Source organism: Accipiter gentilis, chromosome 9, assembly GCF_929443795.1.
Source record: "Accipiter gentilis chromosome 9, bAccGen1.1, whole genome shotgun sequence".
Lineage (NCBI taxonomy): Eukaryota > Metazoa > Chordata > Aves > Accipitriformes > Accipitridae > Astur > Astur gentilis.
Genome location: NC_064888.1, coordinates 3,320,366 through 3,333,765, shown reverse-complemented (window position 1 = coordinate 3,333,765; position 13,400 = coordinate 3,320,366). Strand labels below are relative to the sequence as shown.

At 38.5% G+C, this 13,400-nt stretch overlaps 2 protein-coding genes across 2 annotated transcripts in view; one reads left to right on the top strand and one right to left on the bottom strand.

The window, feature by feature from the left end:
* Positions 1-13,400, bottom strand: part of MYPN (myopalladin) — a 47,378-nt gene that overhangs the window by 3,855 nt on the left and 30,123 nt on the right. Inside the window, exons 12-17 of the mRNA XM_049810853.1 lie at positions 5,746-5,967; positions 5,049-5,198; positions 4,031-4,110; positions 3,388-3,514; positions 1,664-1,871; positions 788-953 (exon numbers count right to left, since the gene is read on the bottom strand). Of these exons, the coding sequence (XP_049666810.1) occupies positions 788-953; positions 1,664-1,871; positions 3,388-3,514; positions 4,031-4,110; positions 5,049-5,198; positions 5,746-5,967 (953 nt within the window). The remainder of the gene's footprint in view (positions 1-787; positions 954-1,663; positions 1,872-3,387; positions 3,515-4,030; positions 4,111-5,048; positions 5,199-5,745; positions 5,968-13,400) is intronic.
* Positions 1-13,400, top strand: part of PBLD (phenazine biosynthesis like protein domain containing) — an 80,043-nt gene that overhangs the window by 50,809 nt on the left and 15,834 nt on the right. The window lies entirely within an intron of this gene.

Sequence of the window (13,400 nt, the reverse complement as noted above, 5' to 3'; positions counted from 1 at the left end):
TTTTCTTTACAGGTAGCCTGCAGGGTATGTGGGTAAAAATGTAGTACTTCTTGAAGTTGATCTCAGAGATCCAATGACTGCATCAAATCATTAGTTGGAGCCAAGTGAAATAAAATATTAAAAATCAGATTTATGCTGAAGTAGAAATCTTTAAAAAATAAATGAAAGCAATTAATTTCTCATTAATTACAGCCAGGCACATTATTTTATCAGCTTTTCTTTTGCAAAACCTAAAAAATAGCGGTGCATTTGAATGCAAGAGCTGAACCCAAACATTGTTGTATTTTGTAAGCATGGATCAAAGTCTTTGCCTCTGTTTGTGACCAAACTTTGTTATCAGCCTCTGTATCTGATATGCTAAGCTCTCTACTATCCCATGCTCGAGGGCATTCAAAACCATGTTCCTAACTGTTCTGAGTTTGAATTCATGCATCGTTAGAACTAAAGTGGGGAAAAAGTAGTTTAGAGAGAGCATAAGGTGCTAAAATGAATTAAAATAGTGTATCATAGTATCTTTGATAAGAAGGTGCATATGCTGTATCAGGCCTATGGCCTGAAAGGTCTATCACCACTTTCTGAAGCAGTGGCATATTATGCTCCATGCCTTTATTCTGAAGCAAGGAAATAACTATTGTTCACCTCACAGTGAAGCCATCTTTTTAAAACTTTATGTGGGTGAAAGAAATTGTTTTAAGAAGAACACCACCTGTACTTATCACACAGGTTTTCATGGAAACAATTGGTCCAGCCACAAGAAACTCCAAGCATGGGTATGATGGCACAATACCTCATCCTCTCTCTGTTTGATGGGATGGTCTCATTATCCTTCTTCCAGTAAAATATAGGGGGTGGCATTCCCACAACTCTGCACTCTAATCTGACAGGGTACCCTTCAGGAACACCACAGTTCTGAAGCTTCTCCAAAAACATGGGGGCTCTTTTAACTTCCTTTGCTGGAAAAAAGAAAAAGAATTATTGAACAACAGGTATATTATTCTTTGTTTTGCTTTGAAGATTATGAAAGAACATGACGAAAATTTATTCTTGTGATATCAAAATAGATTGTGACCTTTTAATAGGGTATTGGAAGGAAAGTGACATGCCATGACATAGTCTTTGTAAGGGAACATAAAGAAAATAATAGGCAGAGCTGATGTTCATAAAAGAATGTATGCATATCTAATGGGGCTAAACGAACTACCGTTGCAGGAAATTAATGGCAGATCTGTGAATTTCAATATCTCACATCTTGTAAGGCTTTATTAAAAAACAGTATTCAGATTTGTATTTTTATATTTCAGAACATTTTTAAACTAATAAAACTGGGACTGAAATCTAGGAGACCTCAACATATGTTATGAATTCTAACCCTAAGCATTTTCTTCGGAGAAAATTAAGAATGTCATTTTGCCAAGACAAAAGTGGTAAAGTGATGATGAGACAAAATTCTTACAGCCCTCTGTTAATAAAAGGAGTGCACCTATTGACTGAGTGCCAGGCCCATTTCCCCTCATTAGATGAGTTTTATAGCTGTTGAACTCTCCTACTATCAGTGGATTAACTATTTATTTATGCTTGTCTGTAGGGAAACCAAGTACGGTAAGTTTGAAGAAGCACGTACAAATAACTTCATCATTGTGACTAGTTTTTCAATGATTCTTACCTACAACGGTGAGCTCCAGACTAAATGAATTTTGTCCTGTTTTATTAGTGGCAAGGCAAGTATAAGTCCCAGCATCATTTTGTGAGAGAGGATCAATAAGCAGAGAGTGAACTCCAGTCTCTCTGACCAGCATCTTGTGGGTGCCATCTGGTAGCACAGGTTTGCCATTTAGAAGCCACGTCAGGTCTGGAGTTGGTAACCCACTCACCTAACAGACAGTAAAACAGCTAGAGACAAATGTCAGACTGACAAATAGATTTTAGTAAATTCATATGCCTTTTTTCAGATACCATCTGAATGATGTCAGAATCCAGAACAGAAAGATTTTTTCTTTATTTCTCAACTTCTGTTTTTCTGCTGATTAGTTCCAAAAGGGAGAAAAACAGAAAACAAACAAGCAACATAATCCCAGGAGAAACAAGTATATGAGATGCCTACATTCTTCTTAGTCAGAAAGGAAGAAACTTGGTTATACTTCAGATTCACAAAAGACTCCTAGTAATCTGCTAGTTTTCTTTTTTTTTAGTGCCGAGTATAAATCAAAACCCTGGTTCTAAACCACTACAGAGTATAATAGAGATGAAAAAGAGTTCTATACAAATGACTCTATATTTTGTAAAATTTGATGAAGAATGTTATAGTTCTTTGTAGCTGTTAAACTTACATGCTTTAGAACACTATAGATTAAGTATTTTTTAGAAAGATTAGTAGACTGTATTATAGTCTTAAAGATCTTTCCAATAAATAGAAGTGCTTTCTCATGTCTAAAATATTGCTTTCCAAACAATATTCTACAAACCAGAGAAAGAGGGAAGTGAAACTTGCCTGAACGAGGACTGCTGTTTTCCAGGTTTGTGCAATACCAGACATGCTTTAGGGCTTCACAAGCTCTGCCAGGATAGCAGAGCTAAGAATAACCAAATTCTTTGGCATGCTCCCTAGTAAACTTTGCATCGTAAATTGAGTAGTAATGAATCTCGTTCATTTTAGGGCATTAACTTCTGCTTCAGAGCTTCTACCCTCTTCAGGGTAGGAGACATTCTGGAGCATGGAAGAGGTCAGTGTCAGCACTACCACCATTGCTGTGCTACTGGGACATAGAGGGACTACCAAAATATGTTGAAGCAGATGAGTTTCTTAAAGCTGTTCAGTAACAGGATGTCCACTGCGTGTACTCTAACCTCTGACAACTCTCTCATGTGGGGATTTGAATGTGTAAATGGGGATGCTCTGCATCTGTGCATGCTGGGGAAGCATAAAATGAACTGGGCTCTGTTCCCTCTTTTCAGGGAGTATTAATCTTCACTAATTCAGTCTAACACAATGGGAACATTTGTTTGAACAGAATACAACATGCTGAATCCTCTCTTTCTCATGGTTTTGTGCTATTCTGCATTATGTTCAAGAGTCTGATAATGGAGCAGAAGGACCTGTTATTCCCAGATGAACTTCTGGAGTTAGGACTGGTAAAGGACATGGTGAACATACCTAGTAATTTGAACAACCTTTTAAGTGAACCTTCTATTTCTATGTTCTTCATTCCATATAGCATGTGTTGAAAAGAAATCCCCTGAATCAGCTCAGAGACAATGGCAATAAGAAATAATTTTAAAAAATGAAACATTAAAACTTCAACAGAAGGTGTTCATGCGTGCACCAAGACACCTAGCAATACACATACAGAGGCAGGGAAAGTAAGAATGAAGAGAGGAAGCAGTTAATACCTTACAATCCAACCTACAAAGTCGCCCTTCATGTGCTACCATGTCACCTGGAGCCTGTAGAAAGTATGGCCTGAAAAAACGTTCTTGAACTGCCTCTTTGTCTCCTTCTGGCACCCGGGGTCGTGTTCTGCAACACAAAAATTGCATGTTTATGTTAGGAAGTCAAGTTTTCCCTATTGCTTAAAAAAAGGAAGAAATTGTGGAAAAGGATGAACAGATAGCTTGAGTTAAATAAAAGGGCAGAAAGAAATGGACTGATTGTAATTTAGTACTTGCCTATTTTCCACTTAGAAAGATTATCAAATTAACTATATCATGTAATATTGTTGGATTTCCAAGCTGTCCTTCACTTCTTTTTTGCTTTTTTGGCTGAATTTCATCTTGCTAATCCATCCCTTGCCTTTAACTCCACTGCAACAGGTAAATGCAACAATACTTTAAACTTAAACTTCACTGCATTTAAGATGACCTTCAAAAATATTACATTCTAGAAGTGACCTGTTGGGAGGGAACTGCTGCTGTTATTTCCATTTTATGGTTGAGAACTGAAGTACAGAGTGCATTGAAGTACAGTAGCTAGTTATTTTGAATGCCTTCAGTAAAAAACATAAAGAGGGTCTGAAGGACTTGTCTTTCCTTTTACCTGTGAGGCTGAATTGTTGATATTCGGCCCCGAACAGGGATACCCTGAACCATCAGGTGGCCTGAACAACTGATTCTCCCCTGCAAATCACAATGGAAACAGAATTAATAGTTGGTTAATAACTCATTTCATTTTAAAGTATAAATATTTAACATTTACAGTGTGTTAGGATTTATTTTTATAAAGTAACTGAACTATAGTGTGAATATTACTTTTTCAAAGCAAATGCTATTAGCATGCAGTGGAGTGCAGTTGAGGCAGGGGTTTCTTTGTGTGTCTAAAGCAGCGTGTTTCTCACTCTTCCAGGCTGTGGCAATGCATTTAGCAGCAGTGCTGTGTACACCAGCTTAAGCAGTGTCTGTCCCTGCTTGTTCCTGCCTGCTACTGTGCCTCCACAGGTACTGTCTGCTAGTAACTTTGTACTAGCATAGTCGCTCATGCAGCCACGCAGAAATTGAAAAGTAGTTGGCCTGAAATATAATTGAGAAGAAAGGGAAAATTTAAACTGGAAAAAGTTGCCTGATCTACTTGGGTGTACTGCTAAATAAACAGCTATGCTAGCACATAGGGTGAAGGAGAATGGTATTAGGGGATGAGGCTATTTGCAGATCCACATCTTCACATCCTAGATAAAGAGTAATTGTATTTGGTAACACTTCCAAATTTGATGTAACTTTTTGTTTCCCCTTGCCGTATTTCTTCTGCCTGAAATATCATGTCTGTCTTGTCACCACACCTCAAAAGGTATCTATCAGCAACAGCAGGGGGGTCAGAAAATAGGGCAGGAGTTATTAATGTGAAAAAAGGTCCGTAATGATGGTGACTGGGATGTGTAAGAATAGGGGAGTCGTTTCATCATTCTTCATTACATGGTTTCCTCTCCTCTCTTCTGAAGCATCTGATTTTTTATATAGTCACCACTCGATGTCAGACTAGGTGGCCCAATCTGTGCTCCTATTAACATATATTACAAAAAGGTGAAACGAGCATTTTTGTAGAGGAAAATAAAACACCTTACTTGTGGGTTTGCAGCCATAATTGTGTAGTTGCCATCATCATCATTAGTAGAAGCTTCAATATGTAAAGAACATGTACCATCTTCTTCTCTGTTCATTTTGAAATGTGTGTTTTTCTTTGAAATCTGCTTGCCATCCTTGAACCAGTATACCTGTAGTGATCAGACCCCCCCCAGTGACTTAACACTTGCTCTGTAGTGGAATGGTGACTAGAAAAAAATGCAGATAAGAATGTGACAAAAGTTGACCAACTGCTATTAAAAATTTTAGAATATTATAAAATTTGCAGATCAGTTACAATGTGAAATAGAATGATTCCAGGTTGAACTCGGAAAGCTGCATATCTCCTTTACAGAGTTGGGCCTGCTGGGTCCTCTTTTCTTGGCTATAGGCACATTACTGGTTATCTCAGATCAGTTCTCATCTTTCTGAGAAGTTAATCTTTTGGGGGTTTATGAAGTTCTGTTTCTCTTGGTGTCAGGTGGTTGTGAGACAGTCCATACAGTACATCAAGGCCTGATACATGCTCAGGAGCAGATACTGATACTTTAGAAAGCGGGGGGGGGGGGGCAAATAATTTGTTTTAGAGCTCTCTCCACAAAGCCATGTTCTTAGGAGTGAGGCTTTCCAGAGGGATGTCTAGAAAATAGCGGGTAGTTGATTTTTATTCTTTTACTGCTAACAGAGAGAATGACCTACCTTGGGAACAGGTATTCCAACTATTTTGCAAGTGAAAGTAATAGGAGATCCTTCCATTACCCGAAAATGCTTGAGTCTCTTATCAAAGATCGGTGCTATGTATTTGCCTGTAGGAATTTCCTCGTGTTGGACTTCATCGTCTGATTCATCCACCGGGGTGCGTTCAAGGCGAAATTCTATTTCGTTCATCAGCCTCTGCTCAAAGCTTGAAATCCTGTACTCCTGCAGAGTGAAAGAGGCACAGTTCTGAACAAGATGAGTCGTATTCTGTGGTATTTGCAGTCATTTGCACTTTTAGACTAATTCTAACATAAGTGAAAATAAAAAAGCCTACATAAACTAGAACACATTGAAACAGTCTGAATTTGGTCAGCAGACACAGATTCTCACTGCATCTTAAGTTTTCAGAATGTAACTAAGGAAACTGAGTTTTTTCAAAGGCAGCTAAAAAATCAAACACGCAATTCCTCCTCTAAGTCCCTATGAAAAAACTATGTTCTTGCACACTGTTGATCAAAAAAGATCATTAAAATATACCAAATTTTGAGGATTTTGTGTTCAAATATTAGTCAGCAAATTATAAAAATGAAGACTGCTATATATATCAATTCAGAATTAAATAAGGAAAACTGTACCTACTAGAAGAGAAAGCTAGGAAGAAAGTGAAATATTTTCAGAGTAATTTACCTTCAGGTTATAACTTGACCAGATTTCTACCTGTTTTAACCGAGTAAGCAAAACATACCACATTAAAATCCTTAGAAGATTAAACAGATGTTGCAAGAAAACGAGTATATTCCTACATAAATGACCATTTCCAGATAGTTTGATGTGATTATGAGCCTCCTCCTAATCCTGTGAAGTCAGTTAGAAACCTCTCGTTACTTAGCTGTTTTGCATGAGGATGTCTTGTCTAGACCAAGAGGCATTTGACCAGATATCTCTTGCTGTGATATGTGAAGCTTCAGACCAACAGCCAGCTTCAGGTTTTGACACCAAACCAATGTTTATCCTGGGCATGATGGAGCACTATAGATACACCTGAATGGACTTTGCTGGTAGCAGATGTTGCCTCGCTACACTAAGATAGAGAGCTGCAGGAATATCTTGCTTAAGTCATTATAAACTGTATTGTGGGGAAGCTTGTATTACCATATGTAGGCCTGTAGCAGTAACCAAATCGGCTTGCTCAGACCTGGATTTATGCAGTTTGTAAATCCAGAGCTTGCATTCCTGCTCCTGTTGAAGGGCACTGACATCTTTGAGAGCAGGCTTATGTTTTATTCTACTTCTGTGGCAAGCTTGGGTCTTCAGAATCTCACTTTAATCTGTCAGATAGTGCTATTACAGTGGGTTTCATTGCTTTGTTATAGGAAGGAAATGATCTGTGGCTTGGAAGAGAAATACTTAAGCAATTCCAAAAGTAGAATTCTCAATTTTAAAGTAGAATTTTAGAAACTGGTGAACAGTAAATAAGGAGGTAGCCTGTCCTTAGATATATTCCATTTGCTGAAAAAGCAAGGTTCAGAAAATGCATCTTGTCTGAAATCTTACAGAAAGTTAAAGAACCAGCAAAGATCCCAAATCACTGGGACTTACATCCCTGATCATTAAGCCATTCCATCATACTGCTGGTTATGCTGATGACCAGTAGTTCCCAAATAGTAAGGAGCAAAGATGGAGAGGCAGCTCAAAATTTTAGCTGACAAAATTTCTGATTTCTTCAGGAGACCAAGGAGACAGAAATGGCCAAAGGTTGAGAGGTTACAGGGAGTTCTGAGGAGACAGGGGTCTGTGAGACGTGGGTGTGAGAGGCAGAAAACATGGCAGGCACAAAGTAAAAAAAGTTGGAAGTTGCCATGGTGGAATAAATACCTGATTTTGGTACTGTAATGGTAGATGTTGTATATCGGTGTCTTCATCTAAAGTTTTTTTTGGGGGGGTTGCTGTAAGGTCAGGTCTAGTAAAGATTAGCTATGGTAGGAAAAGGTAGACAGCTCAAAGCAGGGAGGAAAGGACTTTGATGAATGAACTCTCTTTACTGGAAACTGAGTCCTCCCTCCACTCCTCTCTTCTTCTCCGATGCTGCAGGGCTGTTCCTTCCACACAGCTCTGGAGCCGTGCCAGTAATTACAAGGTAACAGGAGCGTTCACAGGGAGCTTAAATCGCTGGGTCCCCCCTTCAAGATACCTTCCTTACCTTTAACACTCTCCCTCCACTCTGACAGGGACACTCTGCTCTCTGATACATTCTTCAAAAGTACCGCTGCGAGTACAGCTTTGCCAAGCAGGAGTTTTTTGAGCCTGAGGTCTGTAGAAGTGTGCCAGCCATGCGCCAAAGGGTGGGAGCCAGCCACTAGATGGTATCATCCACTCTCTTAGTTGGCTTTGTTTGCTCTGTGGGCTGTCCAACAGCTGGGGATCAGCAGACAGCCTTATCAAGTTTCATCTTACTGAGCTTTTTTTTCTTTCACGCAGCATGTCTCAACAAATTGCTTTAATAGATCAAATTCTAATCTCAGTTAAACCAGTGTAAACCCAAAGATTCTCTGATTTCTGACCAACCAAAGCTATCATTTTTACATTTAGATGGCAAGAGCTGGTTATAGTGTTCCAAGGGAAAGTTAAGCAATCAGTCTTTTACCCTTGATACTGAGAAAAGGCCTATGTGTTTTTAGGAAGGAAGAATCAAGTAAAAATAAGAGAGTGACTGCTATGTTCCAAGCAGCAGCCATGTCACCAAAATGTACTGCAGTCACACTTTGTTTCTAGAGTCTCCCCAAAATTAAGGAATTCAAACCTAAATACTTTGTTGCAACCAATGTACTGAAGAACATATTTAATATATGTGGAGCTTTGTTTCCTTCCACTTCTTTGAGAACTTACAATAGTTTCCTTCATGTTGTTTAGGTAGTTCTTGGCAGCAGAGAGCAAAATCCGTGGAAAAAAAATTGACCTACTGAGAAAGGATTACCTTGAGTGTCTGAATTTGCTAGTAGGACCTGAAGATAATGTATGTAATTCTTCTAAGAATGAATTTGTTGTCAGGGATTTCACATGCTGTGTCCTTTGGAAATATGGAGGCTAATTAAGGATTAATTAAGGTAGGGGTAATCTCTTTCCCTCCTTCCCTTCCCATCATTTAATGATTTGTTACAGGAATAATGGTCAGGGCAACGTAGCAAGTATAGTACAGTCTCATTTCTGCCTGTTTAAACATGTCACTGTTTCTTGTGTAATGAACCTCTCAAAAATTATGTAATTATTTTTGGATGTTGGTTATATGACAGCATAGTTATAAAGCTAAATGTATTGTTTTGCATACTTGTTTCTCATTTATCATATTTGAGCACTTCTGAGCACTGTTATTCCCTTTGTAAAGATAAGTCATTTTTCAAGTGTTCTATACGTTTAGAGGGCAACAGGGCTGCCGGACAGAGTAGGTGAAGTGACTCACAAATTGGTTATCTCAGAAGCTAGATACAGTAAATCTGTGAAGAATTTTTACTTGGAGAAGGCAAATCTGAACTCCAGTTAGAGTAGAATGAGTGGGGATGAAAAGTGTTAAGACTTCTCAGAGTCAGATAGCAATCTGAAAGCAGTAGTCTAGAAGACTAGAAACTGGAAGAGGGCTTTTGCAAGAGCCAACACCTTTTAGTTTTAAAGCGCAACATAATAAAGAACAAAGGAATAAAAATTAAGGGGGCCTGCATCTGCTTCGCATACAAAACCGTTCAATCTGCATAATCTGGAAGTCAGCAGACCAGTTATTTAGTGCCCTGTGAACCTTACCAGCAGTTAACATCGTTCTTTTATGGCAGTACATAAATCTGCCACTGGACATCTGCCATCTTAGTTGTATACAGTCTTTAACTTTATTGAGCTATATGCATGTTTCATTAGACCTACAAAGCATGAATGCGATTACTTTTTTCAGAATGATGTAACTAATTTCTAGATCAAATTTTTCTTTACTTCAATTTTCTGGTGACTGTGTCAAAAGCAGGTTTTGGAAATGAAAATTGCTGATGACAAGAATAATGTTTCAAATTAAAAAGGTAGTATTGTACTTTTAATACTTCGTTAACGGTATAGTTGAAGACTGGAGAATCATTGCTTGGTCCCTGGAGTGAGTTTTTCATCATATGGTGTTCTCTAGCAGAGGGAAGTAATGGGGCTAGGAAGGCATTACCATTATACTTTCAAGGCATCATGTTAATGAGTGAGGTGTTGACTCCAGAACAAAATGCTACAGAGTGGAGTTAAAAGGCAATGAAATACTGCAAGCTAGTGGAGAGTCCAGTATTGTTTTTAGATAGTTTAGTCAGCAGTTTTTCATACTGATTTTTTTTTTCAGCTTCATTGCTGTCCAAAAGAAGTCATGGTATGTAATAAGAAATTAATAGTGTAGCGTTGCTATAGCCATGATGGCTTACAGATGGAAACCAATAGGTAGAGACAATTCATGCCTTTTATGTCCTCTACTCCAGAGGTACAGGTTTGTCTTAAGTTGTCCAACCAACTAACATAAACTAAACTTAAAGGTATTATTTTCCAAACTGTAATTAACCTCATGTTTCTTGCGTCTGTTTTATCTCTGAAAAAGCTTTCTGTGAACACAGTGCATATATTTTTTCCTGACTGATGTGCTGAAGATACTAACTTCTTACAAACTTTACTTCGTCAAGAAATATGGGCAGTTCTTCCTTTTCATGTGACTGCTTGCAGAAAAAAATATGATAGAGGAAGGGATGCATCTCATGGGCCATTTTGAAGTTAATCATGGACAGGTTTTCTCTTACATTTCTTGAGTGTATGTGGCTCTGGATATATATGCCTACACAGAAAAAGGTTTAAAATAAAAGCAGCAGTTTGTCAGAACAAATGCATATTGCTCTACTGTCAACACTGGGCTGTCATTACTGGCAGCTGCTTCTCTGCCCATGGAAGCCACGAGTCATTGTGTTTCCATGCAAACACAACAGTCTTTGGCTAAGAACTGTGCAGGCTGGCTGCATGTGTTTGGACTGGTCATTTTAAGGAGTTATATTCAAAAATATATTTTAAATTAGAAAATAACAAAGTTAAGGTTATCACAGCCCCAAAGTTTTGCCTGTGTGTTGTGCTCATACTTCAGTCTTTGTCTTTCTTAATGTGTCGTTCAGTGTGCGTATATATGCTTATATAAATTTACACACCAAATTTTAACACCAACGTACATAGACTGAAGTTATTACACTAAACTTCTTATAAAGAACAGGAATCTCTGAAATAAGTGGAAATACATAGTTGTATAGAGAATAAATATAATCTTGGAGTTTCTTGCCTGTTTGGAAAATTTTCTTCTAAGAATAGGAAGAACAGAAAATAGTTGTTAATATTGCTTTCTGAAGAACTGTTTTTACCACATAAGCCATAAAACTATTTCTGAATGTGATTACATAATTGGAGTAGGGCAAAGTGTTTGTGGTTGTGGTTCAGACAAGTATTTCGTAAAGTGTCACACAAAGAACAAGTCAACGTGATCACTGGGCGCAATGTTAAAACTAGGCTGCAGTTCAGCATACTGAGGAGACTAGAGGAAAGAATACAAAGGTTCAAGCTCTGGTTTGGGGTCAAAAATGTAGGGTTTCAGCTGCTTTTTGGCAACTTTTCTGGAACATGAAGTTTTTACAGACAGGAATTCACACACTTGTTTAATATAGTAGCCAGATATTTAAAATTGTGCTATCTCCCAGCTAGAAACCTGTAAAATTCAAGCTCCTATATAGAATTGTAAATATTCTGTAGAAATTAGAATATATATGACATATATGTTGCAATTGTATGTAATTATCTGTATCTGTATATGCTGAGTAGACTGCAACATTTGAAACCTGGGTATTTCACAAACGTGCCTTAGCAAAAGAGGAGTAGGCAGTGGTTGTTGCATTAATATTGTCAGGGTATAGCTAGAAGGGTAAAAGACTTAAAACTGGCCAGACCAAAGCCAGGAAATGTCCTGGTAAATATGTGTCTTAGGCAGTTCTGTACCATTTTTCTCTAGTCATTAGTAGCACCTTGTGAGCGAGCTGCTCGATGTTATTGCCACAGAGACATGTAGTGTATTCAGTATATGGTTTGACAACGTAGCTGAACCAGTTTAGTTGCCAGCTTGGGCTAACAGCAGCATTCGCCCACTTCCCTCCCTGCTCATACTTATATGTTCCCACACATCCCTCCTGCCATCACTGGCGCTCATCCAATGCCACAGTGACCTGTTCTGCAGGAGTGAGCTAGAAGAAAGTTAACTCAAAAGGGAAAAAAAAAAAAAAAAGTCGTACAAGTTCTAGTGGAAATTTGGGGCAGATGGAGAAGTGAAATGCAACTTCTCTTCTGGGGAGTTGCTAGCCTTTGCACTGCCTTGGCAATATTGTGTGTGCTGCTGGGTGGTTGTAATTTGACCAGTATGGCAAACAAAATCTTCTCTCAATGCAGGTCTTGTTGAAGGTACAGATTGATGTAATTTTGTCTTGGTGATCAATCTGTTTGGCCCCGTCACCATCACTTTTTGAGCACCTGACAGCAAGTCACCCTTCAGGGCAGGGCTGTTACCTGCATTTTACGTATGGGAAACTGAGGCCTAAATAAGCTAAGTGACCTCTGAAGGTAACATAGAAAATCTGTGACAGAGCAGAGAGTTGGGTCATGGTCTGCTAGATCTTGAATCAAGTAATCTAGCTCCTGGGCCATTCTGCTACCTGTGAACCTTTCTGGCAAAAAGGGGAATTGCGCAGACTGTAGTAATTCCTGTATTTGTCTAAGCATCTTTGTGTGTAAATACATGTTCTAAAATCCTGGATCTGTTGAAGTTAAAACCTATCTTGTTAAAACCTAGCTTGCTGTTGACTTTAGCAGGATTCAGATCTTAGTGAAAATACGTGCTAACAGTGAGTAGAAGCATCAAAATAATCTGATGTTAGCATAGTAACCCATGGAAATTACCACAAATAGAAAGGCTAGAAGAACTTTATTTGAAGGTTGATTCTCATATACTGTATGAAAACATAATTCTGTTTGGCACTCATTACCAGCTCCAGACAAATTTCCCAATTTAATCCCAGTTTTGTAACTTTTGCTAGACTGGCTTTTTGGCAGAATAATTCTATATCCAGTTAACAGTTTATCTAAGAAACTGGCATATATTGCATCTCAGCATCTGTTTCCAAGTTGTAATAGTCCTTGGCTTCAAAGTCTCATCTAGGCTACTCTGACTGAAATCTTCTGTTTGGATTCTCTCTCCTTCCTGCCCCCCCCTGCCCCCCTCAACAGTGGGAATCAAAAAACAACACATCCAATGTGCATGCTTTTCTTCACTTATCATCTCCCATGAAGAAGTATCACTGAAGCGCCTTCCTTCTTGCAGATTAATTATGTTGGGCTGTCTTAAATGGCACAAGGCATGAATATCACGCTCTCCAAATGTAAACACAAAGTCTTGAAGAGTCTAGCAAGTCATCTGTGGTACACAGCTAGAGAATATTTGAAATATAGTTCAGCTCAAAGTGATTGAGCAATAGGAAAACAGAAGAGAAAGCAAATGAGGTTTGCATCTCCAGCTCCCACAGACTTCTCAGCTGGAGTGAGTGGCTTAGGAGTATGTGTGAAAGCCTGAG